This window comes from Microtus oregoni, unplaced genomic scaffold (genome assembly GCF_018167655.1).
Source record: "Microtus oregoni isolate MIOR12 unplaced genomic scaffold, Mior012 000014F_ref0000157, whole genome shotgun sequence".
Lineage (NCBI taxonomy): Eukaryota > Metazoa > Chordata > Mammalia > Rodentia > Cricetidae > Microtus > Microtus oregoni.
Genome location: NW_024543073.1, coordinates 50,188,338 through 50,208,671, shown reverse-complemented (window position 1 = coordinate 50,208,671; position 20,334 = coordinate 50,188,338). Strand labels below are relative to the sequence as shown.

Below are 20,334 nucleotides of genomic sequence, written 5' to 3'. Positions count from 1 at the left end.
GGGTGGGGGTAAAGTCCTACTATTGGGAATGGGGTTCGCTCAGGAGCCCGGGGCGTCGCTCCGGTGGGAGCTCCACCCAGTTCTTTTCGCAGTGACTGTCCCGGGACACCTCGTCGGCGCCGCCCAGCTCTGCAGCCGGCCGGCCGCCTGTCCGAGGGGCGGGTGTCCGGGACGCGCGCGCGATGGGTCGCGTTTGTTCCAGGCGCGGGCGCGCGCCGCGCCCTGAGGCTGTTTCCCCGGCACTTTCCTGTTACTTTCCAGCGGGGAGGACAGTTCCGGGGAGGGCCCTGCCCACGCCCCGTGCATAAAGGCCCAGCCCAAGAGGCCGCCACCACCCGCAGCCAGCCCAGACGCCAGCCGTTCCGCGCCACCATGAGAGGCGCCCACCGCCGCCTCCTGCTCCGTGAGTCCTCGGGGTTGCGCGGGGCCGGGAGGAGGCTCGCGGGACGTGGCCAGGCGGGGCAGGGACAGGCAAAGTCCACGCACCTGTGCGCCCCAGAAGGCTCTCAGGGGTGCTGGGCTCTACTGCTGCCAATTTGGAGGCTAAGAGGGGAAACTGAGGCACGGGGACATATAAAGGGAGTGGCAAAGCCGGCATGGTGACACACGGCGTTAGGGAGGCTGGGGCAGGAGGGTCACTAGTTCCAGGTCAGCCTGGGCTACACAGCGAGACCCTGCCTCAAAAGAACAAAAGAAAAAGAAATTCAGGCTGCGGGCTGGAGAGATGGCACAGAGGTTAAGAGCATTAAGAATGGACCTGGTTGGTTCTCAGCACCCACATGGTGGCTCTCAAGCGTCTGTAACTCCAGGGGACCCAACACCCTTTTCTGGCTTCCGCAGGCACCAGGCATGCATGCAGTTCACAAATATACATGCAGGCAAAATGCACATACAGTAATAAAATTAAGAAAAAACAATACAGGATAAAGTAAACTCCACTGGTCGGTCGCCTGTACAGGCGCTCTTAGGCGGACACTTGCCGGTGTGAGAATGACCCCAGAGAGTGGGAACCCCCCGCAGAGATGCTCCTTGGGACCTGCCTCGGACTGAGCTGCTGGCTGAAGGGATTGTGTCAGATCGAGTTTGAACTTGGACTTTCCCGCCCCACCCTGGGTTCCTCCAACCGCTATCTTACTGCTGAGTTACCTAAGTAACTCGATAACAAACAATGAAGAAATGTAATTGAGGTGCAAGCTGGGGTTACCCCAACCACAATGACTGGCCTGCGTGCCAGCAACAGGTGGCAAGTGTCAGGCAGCTCAGGGGCCTGTAGCCTCTGGAACCAGGAACTAGAGTCCCAGTGGGGCACAGTTGGTGGCAGACAGCTGCTGAGATGGGTCTGCCTGTCATCACTGGGCTGGGTCACAGTGACCTTGGGCTTCACCTTCCTCCTCTGTGAAATGGAACAAGACCAGCTGCATTTTATGGTACTGTTTCAAGGGCCAAGAGTTTGTCCAGAAACTTTCTGGTTCACAGTTTGAATTAACTGAACACATGGGTGTGGTGTCCACGTCTGCCGTCACAGCACCCTGGTAGTTGAGCCAAGAGGTTTCGAAGTTCAAGGTCATTCTCTGCTAGTTCAAGGTCATTCTCTGCTGTGTGTGTGTGTGTGTGTGTGTGTGTGTGTGTGTGTGTGTGTGTGAGTTTGAGGCCACAGTGAGACCTTATCGCAAAAAACAAAACCAACCAACCAGCCTAGCTGGTGTCTTTAATCCTAGCACTAAAGAAGGCAGATCTTGTGAGTTGGAGGTCTACATAGCAAGTTCAGTGCAGGCGCGCGGGGACACACACACACACATACAAAGGGGGTGGGAGAGAGAATTAAGTGGGCACTGTTTTATTGTTGTGATAATTATTTTCTGGGTGAGATGCCTTCCTACCCCCACTCCTGGCTTCCTACCCCCACTCCTGGCTTCCCATTTTGAGCCTGGGAATCTGAACCACTCCTGCCTTCCTACCCCCACTCCTGGTTTCCTACCCCCACTCCTGCCTTCCTACCCCCACTCCTGCCTTCCTACCCCCACTCCTGCCTTCCTACCCCCACTCCTGGCTTCCCATTTTGAGCCTGGGAATTTGAACCAGATGTGTCTGGGAGCAGAAAAGAGCAGCTGTGCTCCTGTTTGGTTAACTTCCAAGCCTCCAGATGTGGGCAGCCTGGCCAGTGTCTTCAGGGTAGTGGCGTAGAGCCCAGCTCAGGGTGAGGGGACGAGGATCCCACCCTGCCTGGGTGACTCTACTCCAGCCTTGCCTTCACCTCCCAGCCTGCTTACCCACTAATCTTTTTCCAAGCTCCAAACCTCCACTTGTATTGGTGGAGATCAGACGTGACCCCAGCCTCTGCCTCCTGATGCTGCCCTGAGTTTTCTCCCGGTTTCTTTGGAGACAAAATTTCAGGGTAGTTAAGGATGACCTTGAACTTCTCATCCTCCTGCTTCCCCTTCTGAGGACTTGTGCAACCAGGCCTAACTTCATTTTGATTTTGATTTGTTTTGTTCTTTTTAAGGCAGAGTTTGGCACTGTAGCTATGTATCCTGGACTGGTTTCGAATTTAGAATAAATTCTCCTACTTCTGTTTTGTGTTGTGGCTGTTGATGAGACAGGGTCTTGCTATGTAGCCTGGGGACCTGGAGCTCCCTAGGTAGAGCAGGCTGGCCTCACCAATGGGCACCATCACACCCACTCCACCATGTTTTTTGTTTTTTGTTTTTTGTTTTTTTTTTTTTTTTTTGGTTTTTCGAGACAGGGTTTCTCTGTAGAAAAAAAACCTGTAGAGCCTGTCCTGGAACCAACTCTTGTAGACCAGGCTGGCCTCGCATGGTTTGAGTCTTAATAGAGTTACTTAAGGCAATGGAGACTTGGCTCAGTGGTTAAGAGCACTTGCTGTTCTTCCAAAAATAGGGGGTTCAGTAATCTCAGTGTTGTGGCAGATCCCTGTGGCTCGCTGGCTGCCCAGCCTAGCCTGCGTGATGAACACAGGTTCCATGAGACCCTGTCTCAAAACTCAAGGTGGAAGGCACCAAGACTGGTCACACAGAGAAAGACAAGTACTGGCACTAGACTTTAGAAACTGTGAAGTTGCCCCAGAGCCCATCCTGGAGGGAAGGTCGTTTTGTGGTCTGTCACACAAAGAGGAACTGGGTTGTGATGGGTGAAAGGAGGAGAAATCCCATACTGTGGCCCCAGAAAAGGAAGAATTCTAACTTGAGGCTGACAGTCACCAGGCTGGGGTGGTCCAGCCTCAGGATCACCCCAGCTTTAAGGGGGTGAGTTTCACCCGGAGCCTCCTCGTGGGAACCCAGTCAGACAAAGACTGAGACCCTATTAGAGACACTGTCCCCGTCCCTCCCCCGAACCCTGCCCATAGTGACCGACCCCAGGAACCCCCCTAAGAACCTGGCATGCAGCCAGCCCAGTGGGGAGTGGATCATCCAGGAAGTGACTCACTTCATCTCCCCCTACCAACCAACCCTTCACCCTAGGGCTCCCTCTAGGATTCTGTTAGGATTCTTTTCTTGATGCTGTGGGAACAGCTCTGTCCCCTAGGCTCTCCCCAGGTCCCCTGCTTCTCAGACACCTCCCCTCCCACTTTCTGTCAGCATGCCCCCCCCCTTCCTCCTGTACTGAGAGGGAAACTGGGCTTCACACCTGCTAGTGCCATATCTTCACACATGCTACACCCCAGTCTTTCTTTTGACTTCTATTCTGAGACAGGCTCTCGTGCCTTAGGTCTGTAGCCCGGGAGGAGACTTCCGGTCCTCTGGCTTTGCATCCCTGTAACCGGCCATCACAGTGCTGCACCACTGCATGGGTTGCCAGGCTTTCTCCTTTTAGATTTATTTAGCTTGCGTGCATGCTTGTTTTGCTTGCCTATATGTGTATGCACCGTGTGAATGCCTAGTAGCCCTGGAGATCAGAAGAGGGCACCGAAATCCCTGGAACTGTGAGCCACCAAGTGGGCACTGGAAATGGAACCCTGGGTCCATTGGAACAGCAGCCAGTGCTCTTATCTGCGGAGCCATCTCTCCTGCTGCCAATTCTTTTGTTTGGTTTTGTTTTGTTATTGTTTTTCAAGACAGTGTTTTCCTGTGTAGCCCTGGAACTTGCTTTGTAGACCAGGCTGGCCTCAAAGTAACAGAGATCTGCCTGCCTTTGTCTCCCAAGTGCTGGGATTAGAGGCGTGCATCACCACCACCCAGCCCAATTCTTTTTTCAAATTTTTCATTTTATTTTTTTGTGGGGTGGATATGTGTGTGTGCTCGTGTGTGTGCGTGCGTGTGCATGTGTGTGTGTGTGTGTGTGTGTGTGTGTGCTCTCATGGCATGACACACACACAGGTCAGTTCTCTCCTTCCACTGTGTGAATCCCGGCTATTGACTCAGAAGTCAGGTTGTGCCTTTGTTCGAGCTCTTTTCTCCTCTTCTTCCTCCTCCACCACCTCCTTTCGATTTTTGGCCTTGGAGATGAAACCCAGGGCCTTGTTTCAGTCAGATTCCCACGGATTTGCCCAGGCTGCACTCGAATTTTGTGTAAACTTAAGAGCCTCCTGCCTCAGCCTCAAGTCAGTGAATCACACACTTCTTGCCGTCATGCCCTGCTTCCCCTTCTCTTTTCCCCATCATTTCTTTTCTCTCCGCCCCTGCTTTCTTGGATGTCTGTCTCTAGTGACTGCTGCTACCTACGGCTTCCAGTCCTGCCTGACGGGATGCCTGCCAGCTACAGCGAGGTAGCAAGGCTGTGTTTGCAGCCACCCGCCCTCCACCGCAGCCACTTCCTGTGTGTGAGGAGGCCTCTCTGACTTGTTACCACCAGCTCATGCGGTTGACAGTGGGTAGATGTGGGTGGTGCTGGAGTGTCAGAGCTTGGGTGGGACCTGGGAAACACAGTCCGAGTCGTCACTCTTCCCTAAAGGGTCATCGGACAGTGGTGGCTCCCAGCACTTGGGAGGCAGAGGCAGGTGGATCTCCGTGAGTTAGAGGTCGGCCTGGCCTGTAGAGTGAGTTCCAGGACAGGCTCCAAAGCTCTACAGAGAAACCCTGTCTCAAGAAACAAACAAAAAGAACGACAAGGGTCTGGCCTGGTCTCAGCTCCTTAGGTCACTGAGGTAGGAGGACTTCAAGTTCAAGCCCAGCCTGTACAATTTAGAAGTAAAGTAAAAAGCGGGGTTGGGAACGAGTGGTTAGAGCAACTGCCTAGCATGCAAAGGCTTAGGGCTCCTGAGAGAAAACAATATAAAATGTGGTTGCTCCAACAGGGTGGAGGCTGGAGGGTCAGGAGTTCAAGGTCATCCTTATCTATGCGGCCAATTTCAGGCCAGCCTGGGCTACAGGAGATCCTACTTCAAACACACCTGAGGTGGCCAAGATAACTTAGTCCATAAAGGTGGCTGCTGTATGTAAGCCCAGTGACCTAAATTTAATCCAGGGCTCCATGTAGTAAAAAGAGAAACAGCTTACACACAGGATGTTGTGGCGCACGCGCGCACACACACACACACACACACACACAAATAAATGTAAATGCACTGCTTAGTTTTTTTGTCAACTTGACACAAGCTGTAGAGCCGTTTGAGACGAGGGACCCTCAGTTGAGAAAAGGCCACAAGTTGACCTCTTAGTCAAGTTTGTGGAGTATTTTCTTGATTAGTGATTGATGTGGGAGGGGCCAATGCCCCCCCCCCCTTCTTTGAGACATAATCTCTCTATATAGCACTGAGTGTCCTGGAACTCATTCTGTAGACCAGGCTGGCCTCGAACTCACAGAGATCTGCCTGCTCTGCCTCCCAAGTGCTGGGATTAAAGGTGTGCCCCACAGCCCTGGTTTAACATTTAAGAGTAGTACACTTACTCTTTATCTTAGTTTGGTTTCTTTATATATATATATATATATATTTATATTTATTTATTTATTATGTATACAATATTCTGTCTGTGTGTATGGCCAGAAGAGGGCACCAGACCTCATTACAGATGGTTGTGAGCCACCATGTGGTTGCTGGGAATTGAACTCAGGACCTTTGGAAGAGCAGGCAATGCTGTTAACCACTGAGCCATCTCTCCAGCCCCTTAGTTTGGTTTCTATGCTGTGATAAAGCATACACACACATAACCTGGGCAGGTGATCCTGTGCTATATAAAATAGCAGGCTGAGCAAGCCAGTGAGTAGCCTTCCTCTGTAGATAAACTTTTCTGTCCCGCCTGTCAGTTCTGTCCAGTCAGCCATCTCCCCCATTAACCACACAGAGATTTAATATTAATTATAAATGCTTGGCAGATAGCTCAGGCTTGTTACTAACTAGCTCTTACGACTTAACCCATATTTCTTATCTAAATTCTACAACGTGGCTCATGGTTTGTCGCCTCATTTTCTACATGTCCTGCTTCCTCTGTGTCTGGCTCTCTCGACTCCCGAGTCTTCCTCCTCTTCTTCAAGCTCTTTTTTTTTCCTGCAAGTCTCATCTAACCTCTATCTGCCCACCCATTGGCCAGTCAGCTTCTTTATTACCCCAATCATATTAACACATATTCACATGGTCTCTGCTTCAGTCCCTGGCTTCGGTCTCCTGCCTTGACTTCCCTGAAAGTAGACTGTAACCTGTAAGCAGATAAACCCTTTTCCTACCCAGCTTGCTTTTGATCATGGTGTTTATCACAGCATAGAGTTCAAATTAAGACAAAGATTTAAGTGTAAAAGACAGTGTTTACTTACTAAACCTGGATGGAAGTGGGCAGTCCTTGGACTTCCCACAGGTCAGGGAACCCTGATTGCTCTTCGAGCTGATGAGGGAGAGGGACTTGATCGGGGGAGGGGGAGGGAAATGGGAGGCAGTGGCAGGGAGGAGGCAGAAATCCTTAATAAATAAATAAATTAAAAAAAAAAATCCTGTGCTGGATTAAACATAGGCTGCCACAACTGCCCACTTTTTTAGTAGGTTCTGGGGAACTCTGGTATTTATGCTTTATTCACTGATCCAGCTCCTTAGGCCATAAATTCAGTTTTAAAAAAAAGTTTAATCTGTGTTAGGAGATTAAGGTGGGATTTCCCTCTGTATGCTGTGATTATGTTTTATTGCCATTGGTTAATAAAGAAGCTGTTTCTGCCAGTGGCTTAGCAGAATAGAACAAGGCAGGAATTCCAAGCAGATTGATAAAACCTGAGAAAACTTAAAAATAAATTCTAGATACACACACACACACACACACACACACACACACGGTTTAACACAGTTTCTTGGTAGCCACATTTTTTTCCAATGGGCTCTATTTGCTGGTGGTAAGCAAGGGTGTCATGGCTCCTTTAAGAGAGCTCTTCCTGATTCTGCATTAGTAGCAAAAAAGAAAAAAGAAAAGAAAGAAAGAAAAGAAAAAGAAAAAAAATGTAGCTTATATGTGGGAGCCTAGCCTGTTTGGATGGTCACCTTCCTAGACCTGGATGGAGAGGGGGAGAACCTTGGACTTCCCACTGGGCAGGGAACCCTGACTGCTCTTCAGACTGGAGAGGGAGGGGGAGGGGAATAAGGGAGGGGAGTGGGAAGAAGGGGAGGGAAAAGGGAGGCGGGGAGGAGGCAGAAATTTTTAATAAAAACATATTGGGTAAAAAAAAAAAGACTGTTTAGCCAGACAGTGGTGGTGCACACCTTTAATCCCAGCACTTGAGAGACAGGCAGGTGCATTTTTGTGAGTTCGAAGCTAGCCTGGTCTACGTAGTGAGTTTCAGAGCTATATAGAGAGACTATGTCTTAAAAGAAAGTGTTAATCCCTGGGCACATAGGGTTTGTTGCCATAAAGGGAGCCCATCATCACCTCCATTGCCACAAAAGGGAAAATGGGTGAGAGAGTAATGAAGGTCTCATCCATCATCCAAAAGCCTGTGGCTTCCTTTCTCCACCCCACAGGCCTGGAGAGCCTAGAGCTCAGCCACCTGTTTGCAGGCTGTCTGGTGCTCAGGCCCTGGATGGGCCGCTGTGGGTGCTGATCCTCTGGCTGTAGGTATCTGAGCCACAGGAAGCAACCCGTGGGTTTTGTAGTTTTTCCTCTCTGTACTTTGTTTTTGAGGCAGATTCTCAGTATGTGACGTAGGCTAGTTTAAAACTTGCATCTGGAAGCTCTCGTCCGGCTTTCTGTTTTCTTTGTTGGTTTTGTTTTTTTTTGTTTTGTTTGTTGTTTTAGAGATAGGACTCTTGTAGGCGATTTGGTCTTAACCTTGCTATGTAGCCAAGGATAACTCAAACTTCTGATCCTCTTGTAACCGCTTCCAAAATATTGGGATTACAGGCATGCGTCCCATGCTCTACTTTGTGAAATTTGTTGTTGTTGTTTGCTTGTTTGTTTAATGTTTCTAAAAGATCTATTCTGTGTATATGCATGTTCTGCCTGCATGTATGTCTGCACACCAGAGAGGGCATCAGATTCCATTGAAGACAGTTGTGAGCTGCCATGTGGGTGCTGGGAATTGAACTCATGACCTCTGGAAGAACAGTCAGTGCTCTTAACTGCTGAACCATCTCCCCAACCCTGGTTGATTTTTATTTTTATTTATTTATTTTTTTGAGATGGGAATCTCAGTCTGTAGCCCAGGGTTGGCCTTGAGCTCCTAATTCTCCTTCCTCAACATCCTGACTGACTGAATTATAAGCAAGTGTCATCATCCTTGCCTGATGGGTCTATTTGAGTATTAACTACAGAATCTTAGCCTGGGCAGGGTCCGCACCCACTCCCACTGACACACAGCTTTGGCTGCCTATCTCTGCTCTGGATTCCGGCTGATCATCTTTTGCTTTGTTGCAGTGATGTGCATCCCACTGAGCCTGTCAGGAGCCCAAACCCAGAAGACCAGAGGTAAGGCCATTGGACACCAGGGCTCCAAGGCCAGAGCTGGGGAGGGAATCCCAACTGACCACAGAGCCCCAGGAGCAGATGGGCAGCCGCTGGGGGAGCTTGGGGCCAATCCTCACACCTTTCAAGATTCTGTTCCGGGTGGCACGTCCCCTCTACCGGGCCTCCTTTACTCTCTTACCAAAGTACCTGCCCCCCACAGTCTGTCCCCGCTGGCCGTGCCCTGAGAACTCAGATTGTGTGGATAAGAGCAACTGTCAATGCAAGCCAGGCTTCACCTCAAGTGGCAGAAATGATAACGGGCTCATCACGAATCTCCTACAGACCTGTGAAGGTACAGAGGCTTGGGGTGGGCATATGGAGAGATGACAAGGTGTGGTCTGGGGCCAGGGGTCTCAGCTGCGTCAAATACAGAAAAAGACAGCAAGATGGAGAGGCAAGAAGCTAACAATTAGGGTTACCTGAGAGGGGGGCCTGGGTTCTGGAGATCGGTGCCTGAACTTGGCTTTAGGAGTGGGGAGGGGGAGGCTGGTCTTCCATTCCACCCCCACATTGGTATTGTCCATCCAGAGGAGGATGAGAGGAGCAGAGCTGACAGTTGCAGCCTTCAGGAAAAGCTAGCTCAAGCTATAGCACAGCCCGTAATTCCCCTCAACGATGCTGGCTGTCACCGCTCCACCCTGTAGTCAGGTGGGGTGGGAGGTGACCCTGACTGCTTGTTGTGTTGTAGACGTCAACGAGTGTTTGCTCCCTGGTATGTCAACGATTTGTGGCTCCTTCGCCACGTGTCAGAACACAGAGGGGAGCTACCACTGCACGTGCAACCTGGGATATAAGCTCCGTTCCGGGGAGACATCTTTCGCTAACAAGAGTGAGAACACCTGTGAAGGTAAGAGCCCGCCAGCGTCACCCATTACCACAGCAGGCACAGGGCAGGGTCCTGATGTTGGTTCCGCCTCTGTGGTTTGCTCTGGGTCATGTGTCACATCCACAAGCATAGAGATGCAGGGGGAAGGGGACATTCTGGACCCCCTGCTCAGGCCTCATCCTGAAAGCCCTGTTTAGTTGGGTATTGTGGTGCACATCTATGATCCAACACTCTGGAGTTTGAGGCTAGAATATGAGTCAAAGAGATCTCTGTCAGTTTAAGGCCAGCCTGACCTACAGAGGGAGTTCCAGGACAGCCAGGGCTACACAGAGAAACCCTGTCTCAGAAAACAAACAAAAAACAAACAACAAGGGCTGGAGAGATGGCCCAGCGGTTAAGAGCACTGACTGCTCTTCCAGAGGACCCGGGTTCGATTCCCAGCACCCACATGGCAGCTCACAACTGTCTGAAAATGCAGTTCCATGAGATCTGACACCTTCACACCAACAAACATAATAAAGTTAAGTAAATAAATAAAAAAAAAGTTACAAAAAAAAAAAAACAAACAACAAAAAGAATTCTGAACCCTTCTTTCCCCATATCTTCTGTCTGTCCATAACAAAGGGCTTCGCTCTGTATTTCCTAAGCAGCAAAGAAAACGCAGCATGGGAGAGGAATGAGGGATTCACTACAGAAATCTTTAACAGAATTTTATAAGGGAAAAATGACTTTATTTACCCAGAACAGCAAACATGATGGCAAACAGGCATTACCAACCTATATCCACATGTTGTTTACAGAATTTATGGTGGATATTTGTTATATAAAGTTGTTTCCAACTTACTGGTTGTTTTCAGCAAATGATTACCACAACACACTCACACACACAAAGGACACATATACATTATTCTGGGTCAGGAGCAAGGGAGAGCACAGCTGTGCATTTGCTTAGGCTGTGAGGCTGATTACCTGGGCAATCCAAGGCCCAGAAAGGTTGGTAGCATTGTTCTCTTAACCGCAGTTTAAACTTCAACAGGCTGTGCACAGCAGGACAGCAGCCTAAGTGCCTACTCAGGTGATTTCAAGGCAGGTGATTAACTTGATGGCAAAATCTGGGAAAAGTTCGTTCTCTGAATGCAAGAGACAGTTTCAAAGCCAGGTATGAGGTACAAGCCTTTAATCCCAGCACTCAGGAGGCAGAGGCAGGAGGATCTCTGTGAGTTCCAAGGCCAGCCTGGTCTACAGAGCAAGTTCCAGGACAGCTAGGGGTTAAATAACGAGACTCTGTCTCAAAGAGAAAGACTCACACACACACACACAAAGAGAGAGATTGATTTTCAGAAAAATATGTCAATACATGAGTGACACGGAAGTCTCCATGGACCTCAAGGTGACAAATAGCGCCCAGCTTAGAGCAGGACCCAGTCAATGCCTAAGGCCCTGGCTTAGCCACCGATTAGCACTCCAGACTCCAGCCTGAAATGCTTAGAGGACACGCCCACCTGGATCGCACTCAAAGGACGGCAGGAACCCTTGGGTCAAGTCCTCTGCAGCTTCTTTACTACTTGGTTCAGGAAGTTCAGAAGTTCCTTCTGCTCATCTGCATCTCATTTTCATAAACCACCATCCTCCTGCTCATCTACATTTCATTTGCATAAGCCGATGTGTCTCTGCCCATCTGCATCTCATTTGCATAAGCCAAAGGGATAGCGGTCGGAATACTCTGCCTCTCTCACAAGCACGTTCCGCTGCAGTGTCTGTCCTCTTCTCAGCATCAGTGGACACTGGGGTGACACCCGCGCCCTCCGGGAGCCACACAGTTACTGCTGCGCCTGGAAGTCTCCCTAAGCAGCCAGCTACAGTACACCCACGGACACAGCCTGGAGACCCAGGAGAAAAGACACCCAAGGGTAGGCCACATTCCCTGCCGTTGCTCCTGCTGGAAGACGACAGTATGGTCCGCCTTGTCCACTGCTCTTCCCAATCACCATGCTGACTATCCCCAGCAATCCTGGTCCCTTGAAGACAGCATAGAATGGTATGACCAGATTGGGCAGGGTGACATCAGCCCCCAACACATTCAGAGAGTTGAAGGCAAGCACTGTGCAAAAGAAGAGCTATGGAGGGCCATAACCATTGCCCCAGAACCCACCCTCACCTGAGGATGTCAACCTGCCACTGCCAGGCGAAGCAGTTCAGGACACAGGACACGGAGGCGGGGCTACACTCAATGCATCCCCAGGTCTGTGACCCTGACAGGAGAGAGAACAGAAATGCCTGTCACTCCTACTCCCGTGAACACTGTGATATTGAAGGGTTGGCATCAATAGAATGCATGTTTTTACCTCCCTAACTCCAAGTGATGCCTGGCTGGTTGTGCACCAGCTGGTCACTGCTCACCATACAGGCTGGCTCCCTGGCCTATCTAGTGTGGTTCCTTCTTGCCCTGCCCATTCTATTGAGCTTCTTTCTAAAGGGGGTGTGGCTTGGGAGCAAGGCTCAATCCTTCTCCGCTGCCCAGAACAGAAGGCATCATGTGATACCTTCATATGAGTTAGAAGGGGGGTGTGCCCACAGGAGACTGGTATATTCCAGATGCTTCTGTGTCATGAACCTAGCCAACCCTGAGCCTGAGGCTTCAACTTCAAGCACACAACGCCCCCCCTCCCCCGCTTCTTCTCATGAGGTAGATGAGGATCAGAACCCCAGTCTATAGGAACACTGCATTTGCACCAACACCCAGGGCAGCTACGCACGCAGGTGTCACCTGACCTCAAGCCCAGGCTGAGGCCCCAAAGGTATGCACAGGTGTACCCCCAGAAGCATCTGCAAGACTGGACAGGAGCTGGGAGGAAGAGGCAGGGCTGTAGCCTGAAGAGGGAGAAGTTCTGCGGGGTCTCGGGAGCTCCCAGAACTATGAAGACTCCCCTGAGGATACAGCTCCCGGCAACATGTTTCGACAGGGTAGGGAGGCCTCAGGGTGAGCCCAGAAGCTCTGGAGCCTCCAGAGCTCAGCTCTTCCTCATCTGTGAGAACAGTATCACATCCTGTTCCGAGAAGGGTCAGAAAGCAACAAGAGGCCTGGGTCATGAAGTCCAGCCCTATGACCCAATCTGCTTCCTGGTTTTACCTCCTATAAACTGAGTCCCCTGATCCTTGCGGGGCCTGTCCTGCAGAGGTCACGTGCAACTGAGTTTGAGGCAGTGAGAGGATGGAAAGTGGGTGCAATGCATGGAGGTGTGAGCGGGGGCCGGGATGACCCTTTGCTTCTGTTCTCAGATGTAAATGAATGTGCTTCCGGGCAAAACCATTGCCACCCATCTACCCATTGCATCAACAAGTTGGGCAACTATTCTTGCAACTGTCGTCACGGCTGGAAACCTGTTCTTGGATCCCCCAATGGCCCAATCAACACAGTGTGTGAAGGTCCGGATGCCACCTTTTAAGGACCCGCAGTCTTGTTTAAGATTTATTTCGTCAGGTGTGGTGAAACACACCTTTAATCCCAATGACCCTGCTTAAAAATATATATATGTAATATATGTGTTTTGAGTATATATGTGTGTGTGTGTGTGTGTGTGTACACCACATGGGTGCAGGTGCCCAGGGAAGTCAGAGGAAGCGTCAGCTCTCCTGGAACTGGAGTTACAGCTGCTTGTGAGCCACCTGGTGTGGATGCTGAACCCCGAAGGTTAACTCTGCTGTCCTCATGTTTACTTAAGGAATGATAGGAGGCTCTGTGGGGTCAGGCCTTAATCTCCTGAGGTTGAATGTAAAAAGCTGAGGGGCCCAGGAAGGGAGGTGAGACACTAAGAGGTATCCCAGAGGACCCCAGGTGAAGTCCATAGTCCTGTACATTCGCCTTAGACCTCTCCACATTCCTAACCCGTCATGTACCACTCACTGAGGCCACCAGGGACCAGTACGTCAAGCCAGGCACTATGGTTGTACTAAGGAAGAGACTGGGACCATACAGGAAAGGACCTAACCCCTGTTTTGTGTCCCCAGATATTGATGAGTGCAGCACCGGGCAGCATCAGTGCCACAACTCCACTGTCTGCAATAACACCCAAGGCTCCTACAAGTGCCGCTGCCGCCCAGGTTGGAAGCTAATCTCTAGGTTGCTCAGTGACCCAAAGAGCATCAGGTGCCAAGGTACTTGCCCTAGCTACCCAGCACCTCCATGTCCTGCCCATGCACTTTGAGATTACTGAACCACAGTCCTGTCCCTACAGAACCATTCCCTGCCTGGACACTGCTGCCCACAGCCCAGAGCCGGGTGAGTAGCCAGTGGGGACCAGGAGGTCGGATCCCTTCACACAGTCTGTCCATCCCCTTCCGCTGTGCTGCTGCCCACCCGTGACCCACCATTTCCCTTCCCAGAGTCTCTCTCACTTCTCCGTTGAAGTCCAGAATCTGCTCAGGGACTTCGATCCAGCCACAGCCAACTACACCATCCAGGTATGGGAGAGCTCTGGGGACCCCAGTGCAGTAGGGGAAAACCATAGTGTCCCATCCATCCAAGCAGTACTTCTGGTTTGAGGCACAGCTCTGACGTGCAGCCATGTGTGTGGTTCGGACACAAGGGCTGTAATGGCAATGATTGCAGCAGTTAAGAGTGGAGTTAAGCAGAGTGTGGAGGCCTATGCTGCTTGGATCCTGGAGAAGGATCTCAGATTCCTGAGCTACGCAGCAAGACCCTGTGTTTTTTTGTTTTTGTTTTCTTGTTTTTGTTTTTCGAGACTGGGTTTCTCTGTAGACCCTTTGAAAAAAAAACAATGGAACAGGGCTGGGGTAGCACAGTTGATAGAATGCTTGCCCAACATGCAAAATACCCTGGGGTACTTAACTTCTAGCCGTGAACAAACAAGGTGTGGTGGTCTGTGATGTGCCTCTACCCCAGAAGGTAGAGGCAGGAAGATCAATAGCTCGAGGTTATAGGGCTGGGGTGTGGCTCGGTGGTGGAAGACCAGCCTGGACTACCCCAATGAGGGGCTGGGGGATGACTCAGCAGAGCCTTGGCAGTCATGCCTGCTGGTGTGTGTGTTCCACTGTGACATGCACAGGCTCATAAACCTCATCTCTTTGGTTTCTGGCTACTGTGTAAATCTTAATGTATCCCTCCAGCTGGTTCCCCAAGCAACCCATGCGGCTCTTCAGTGTCTGCTGATGGGAAGGGTGGTCCGGGCCCCTTTATTCAGTTCCTGTAGTTCAAACCTCCACAACTCTTGTCACTCTCCACCTCCAGAAACTCATTGAAGCCATGGACAAGCTTCTGGAAGCCCCCACGGACATAGATACTCTAAACGCCACTGACCGCCACCTAGTGGCCACCATGTTGCTCAAGTATATGGAACAAAGCCTTCGAATGTTGGCCCAGTTCTTACCCAAAGGTCCCTTCACCTACACGTCCCCTTCAAACACTGGTAAGGCTTCTTCTGGTCCCACCCCCAGGTACCATCCTGTCCTTGGTTTCCCCAGTCACCCACTATCCCTGTCTTTTCAGAACTGTCCCTGATGATCAAGGAACAAGACAACAAAGATATCACCACAGTGTACCAAAGCCAAGCTTGGATGAAACTGGACTGGGCTTTGACAGCTGGAGCTGGACACTCAGAAAATGGTAGGGGTCTGGGAAGAGGACCTTCCAGGGAAGCCAGGGTGAGGTCTGGGGTGTGGGACAGGCAGACAGCAGCTCCTCGGGAGGACCTTAGACTGAGGTGGATGTCCTCACTGGGAGGATGGCAATGGAGGGAGGACAGGAGGCAAGCCTGCATCTCTGCCCCCAGGCTACTCCTTGGCAGGCATCCTGTCCAGTCCAAACATGCAGAAGCTGCTGGCCAATGCCTCCATGGACCTGACCCAGAGTCGGGATCTACTGGAGGAGCTCTACGAAAGCCCAGTTCTGAATGTGTCACTCACGCTCCTCTCAAACATCAGCTCCATTTTCCTGACCAACACAGACACTGGGAAGCTCACCTCGAACGTCACCTTCAAATTCTCCTATTCTTCTGTGAGTCCCTGAATGGGAAGAGTGGGGGAGGGGATGCTCTGCTGCTCATTCCCTACCCAAAGTCAAGGTGGCTCTTCTTGACCCACATGGTAGAAGGACAGAACCAAAGAAAAACCAATTTAGCCGGGTGGTGGTAGCACATGCCTTTAATCTCAGTACTCAGAGGCTGAGGCAGGTGGATCTGAGTTCAAGGCCAGCCTGGTCTACAGAGTGATTTCCAGGACAGTCAGGGCCACACACACACACCCCAAAAAGAAAAGAAAAACCAAAAGTGACCTACTCTTTTTCTAGCTATAATTTAAAAAACACTAAAAGTACAGAAAACTTTTTAAATTACAGCTGGGTATGGTGACACATGCCTTTAATTCTAGCACTTCGGAGGGTCTCTGAGCGAGGCCAGCCTGGTCTATAGAGAGAGTTACAGGATAGAGCTCTCAAGAGAGACCCTGTCTCAAAAAATAAGCAAAGCATGAGCTGTGGTCTTGTGGCATAAGTGTCTCACTCCCAGCTGCAGGGAGGGAGGAGAGTCAAGGTTCAAAGCCTGCCTGAAGCAGAGTCAATTTAAGGCCAGCCTGGGTGAGGACTTGTCTTCAAACTCAGTGATACAGTACTTGGTTAGAATTCAGAAGGGTCTGGGTTCACTGCTGAATGAATGAATGAATGAATGAGCGAGCAAATAAACAGCTGGCAGGCAAGGCTAGTAGTTGACTCAGGAAGAATGTTTTCCTGTCATAGTAAGTAAGGTCTGGGCTTGATCCTCAGTACCATAAAAAGGTTAAAAAACAAAACAACACTACAGTCTAAGCCCAACAAGATGGCTCAGCAGACAGGTGCTTTTCACCAGGCCTCAGTTTAATTCCTGACCTGAGCTCATCTCCAAGACCTACATCGTGGGAGAAAACCAATTCCCAAGACATGCTCTGCCTTCCCTATGCAGGCTGGAGCACAAGGACAACCCCACCAATGTAACTGTAAAAAGTCTTATGTGTGTGGGTGTTTTCCCTATATGAATCTGTGCGCCACATGTATGCCGGGTCCCACGGAGGCCACAGAGGGCATCAGATTCCCTGGAACTGGAATTAGACAGTTTGAGCTACCATGTGGGTCCTGGGAATTGAACCTGGGTCCTCTGGAAGAACAACCACCTGTGTCTGCTGATGTCTGCTGTGAGCGGATTAAAGGTGGAAGTGACAGCTCATTCCCAGCACTCAGGCCGGCAGATCTGAGTTTGAAGCCAGCCTGATCTACATAGCAAGTTCTAGTACAGCTAGGACTACACAGAGAAACCCTGTCTTGAAAAAACAAAAATTTTAAAGTTAAACAAATTAGTCTAGGCTGGAGATATAGCTCAGTTGGTAGAGTATTTGTCTAGGATGCATGAAGCCCTAGATTCAAAGATTAAATGACTACATAAAATATAATCCAAACACTCAAGAGGTAGAAGCAGGAATATAAAAGCATCATCGTCCTCAGCCACCTAGTGAGTTTGAGAGCAATCTGGAATACTGAGACTGTCTTAAATTTGTGGGTGAATGGATGGATGGATGGAGCATGGTAGCATGGGGACCCTTCCCTTGCAGTACATCCAATAAACCTGGTTTTTGTTTTTAAATTACAATCTTAAAGCAACCATTCCCCACAGATTCTTTTAATTTCTTTGGCATTTATTACCTGTTAACTGGTTGTGATTTGCTTCAGCTCACAGCAGGGACTGGTGTCCTGTCATCCCATTGCTGGCTCCCCATGCTCTCTGCGCAGAGTAGACATATTATGCGACCAAAAGCAAGGTCCTCTGCTTACCCCAGACTCTAACTGTGCTTTGGACACCCTCATTGCTTGTCTGCCTGTAGGTGGAGTCAAAGCGGCCCCGTGAACAGCTGATATGTGCCTTTTGGGACACTGGTGACAATGGGAGTGGGCGCTGGGCCACTGACGGCTGCTCAATGAATGACACTGGTTTCTGCCAGTGCAACCATCTGAGCAGCTTCGCCATCCTAATGGCCCAGTACCACGTGCAGGTAAGTGGTAAGTCCCCACACCATTTATCCAGGCTTGCCTAAGGCAAACCATAGGACCCACTCAAGGGTGTACCCCACTGGGTGTTCAAGTAGGTCCCCTTGAATAGCCCCATGCCCTGTGTCTCAGTTCCTCCCCTGGAGTCCTGTGACCCAGTAGCTGATGGATGCAGGCCCCCACCCGAGTCCCTGAACAAATATGAGGCACTGCTAAAAATGCAAGTCTGTGCAGATGAGATGGGCTAGCTAGTAAGCCAACAAACATGCCTATACACTTCAGCCCTAATAACCTGAGTTTCATCTCTAGAAAACACATACAGTGAGGGGCAGGCAGATGCTTCATGCCATACACACAAATACATAAATGTAATAAAAAGACCCTGTGTAGAATATCCCAGAAAGTACAGCTTTCTGAATATGACCAGAACCTGAGTCTCGTGGTCAGCTGGAATTATTTTAGCCAGGCAGAGTTGGCCCTGTGGTTCAAGACAGGCGTGTGAGGGTGCTAACAAGTTAATAAGTGTGTAGGGAAAAGAGGAGTAACCCCCCCCCAGCCCACCCTCAACCCCTGCCCCTGCCCGCCCCTAGGACCCGAGACTGGAGTTGATCACCAAGGTGGGGCTGTCCCTCTCCCTCATCTGCCTGCTGCTGTGTATCCTGACCTTCCTGCTGGTGAAGCCCATCCAGAGCTCCCGGACCATGGTGCACCTGCACTTGTGCATTTGCCTTTTCCTGGGCTCGCTCATATTCCTGGTTGGCGTCGAGAATGAAGGGGGTGAGGTATGTTCCTGTCTTGACCTCACTAGAGCGTGGAGTGAAGACCTAGGAGTAGGGTAGCCCAGTCTGTCCTGGGGCTCAGTGTGGAAGGCGCCCCATCAGGCTGATTGAGCCCAGCTGCCAGCCCAACCCTTTGTGCCCACAGGTGAGCCCACGCTGCCGCCTGGTGGCAATGCTGCTGCACTACCTCTTCCTGGCGGCCTTCTGCTGGATGGCCCTGGAAGGTGTGGAGCTCTACTTCCTCGTGGTGCGTGTGTTCCAGGGCCAAGGCCTGAGCATACAGTGGCGCTGTCTGATAGGCTATGGGGTGCCCCTCCTCATTGTGGCCATCTCAGCGGCTGCCAAATTGGATGGCTATGGACAGCAAACATAGTGAGTCTCTCTCTGTCGAGGTGAGGCTGGAGTGGAGGGCTGGGACCTGGTGGCCGGGGCCACTGACAAGGTACTGTCGTCTTCTCCCCAGCTGCTGGTTAAACTATAAGGACGGCTTTCTCTGGAGCTTTGTGGGACCCCTGGCCTTCATCATTTTTGTAAGTGCTCTCTGGGGACTGGAGACCTGAACAGCAAGCCTCCTAACTACCAGCAACCCCCTAACCCTGACCCATATTCTCCACCCAGTGTAACTCTGCCATTTTCCTCATCACTGTCTGGAAGCTCACAGCAAAGTTTTCTGAAATCAACCCAAACATGAAGAAATTAAGGAAAGCAAGGTGAGAGGGGCAGCGGGGAAGGCTGGCGGAGCCAGGGTGAGGAGAGTTAGGGCCTGAGCAGGGAGCTGGGGAGTTGCAGAGACTGTTAGCTGCAACTGCCCACCCCCTCCCAGGGTGCTGACCATCACAGCCATTGCCCAACTCATCGTGCTGGGTAGTACCTGGGTCTTCGGCCTGTTCCTCTTCGACCCCCACAGCAGATGGCTGTCCTACATCTTCACCCTGCTCAACTGCCTACAAGGCCTCTTCCTCTTCTTGATGCTTTGCCTGCTCAACAAGAAGGTAGGCAGACCAGAGGCAGCTGTGGGAAGAGCTTGGGGTGGAGGTAGACAGGGCCGGGCCAGGCCTGATTCCTTTTGTGACCCTAACCTGGCGCCCTCTGGCTCACAGGTGAGGGAAGAATACCGAAAGTGGGCCTGCATGCTTGCTGGCAACAAGTACTCGGAGTTCAGCTCTTCCACAGCGGGCACTGGCACCAGCCAGAGTCAAACACGGTCTCTCAGGGCCTCAGAATCAGGGATGTGAAGGCAAGTTCCAGTCGGGTCACCAGCACATGCTCGAAGCTGTCGCTCTCCTGCCTTCTGTTGCCGCCATCTTCCCAGCTTTGGCCCATTTCTGATAAAGGGATGTACACCGGGCAGCGAGTGGGAATGGGGCCACGGGTCCTGCTTCTGGTTGCTTCTTTGCCCCATCACAGCTACTGCCTACCACAGAAACAGAAGCCAGCCAGTACAGAGCTGCAGCCCACTGCCGTGGTACATGAAGCAGGCAGTCCTGGGGATAGAGTGCAGGTCCCTTGGCCTGGGCTCTTTGCAACTGTCTTTGGCACGTAAGAGGCCAGGGTGCTGGGTTCAATTTCCTTAAGCTAAGACTGATGTCAGCCATCAGTGATCCTGCCTGCTGCCGAGGCTCACGGTACAGAGGCCCAGCTGTCCCTCATCCAGGGCAGAAGGGTCTCATTGTTATGTTTTGTAACATTTTTAAACCTGTAAACCTCTCAATGTTGACACATAAAATTAAATATCCTGATGCAAAACAGGTGGCATGTTTGTTGGTAGAGGTGCTTGCTTGGCCTTCAAGTTCATGAAATGCTGACCAAGAGAAGAAAGATGGTTGGGAG

General features: G+C 50.9%; 1 protein-coding gene across 4 annotated transcripts; it reads left to right on the top strand.

Annotated features, from left to right (window-relative positions):
- Nucleotides 1–219: 219 nt before the first annotated feature.
- On the top strand, nucleotides 220–20,323 carry Adgre5 (adhesion G protein-coupled receptor E5). Of its 4 annotated transcripts, none has more exons than XM_041663458.1 (19): nucleotides 220–403; nucleotides 8,784–8,834; nucleotides 9,034–9,165; nucleotides 9,562–9,720; nucleotides 11,472–11,609; nucleotides 12,979–13,125; nucleotides 13,708–13,854; nucleotides 13,935–13,978; nucleotides 14,083–14,160; nucleotides 14,948–15,125; nucleotides 15,206–15,322; nucleotides 15,489–15,712; nucleotides 17,563–17,730; nucleotides 18,316–18,507; nucleotides 18,650–18,876; nucleotides 18,968–19,034; nucleotides 19,123–19,214; nucleotides 19,328–19,496; nucleotides 19,605–20,323. In XM_041663458.1, exons 1-19 carry the CDS (start codon nucleotides 373–375, stop codon nucleotides 19,737–19,739), a joined length of 2,496 nt encoding a protein of 831 aa, XP_041519392.1. In that variant the 5' UTR covers nucleotides 220–372; the 3' UTR covers nucleotides 19,740–20,323. The 4 variants fall into 4 exon arrangements, with proteins under 4 accessions (XP_041519392.1, XP_041519391.1, XP_041519393.1 ...); XM_041663457.1 differs by having other exon boundaries at nucleotides 11,454–11,609; XM_041663459.1 differs by lacking the exon at nucleotides 11,472–11,609 and having other exon boundaries at nucleotides 19,605–20,322.
- The last annotated feature ends 11 nt before the right edge of the window (nucleotides 20,324–20,334 follow it).

Coding starts and splice junctions, on each gene's coding strand:
- Adgre5 (XM_041663457.1), top strand. CDS start 373: ATGAGAGGCGCCCACCGCCGCCTCCTGCTCC. Junction 14,161..14,947: donor CAGCCAACTACACCATCCAG/GTATGGGAGAGC, acceptor CTCCACCTCCAG/AAACTCATTGAAGCCATGGA. Junction 15,126..15,205: donor CACGTCCCCTTCAAACACTG/GTAAGGCTTCTT, acceptor CTGTCTTTTCAG/AACTGTCCCTGATGATCAAG.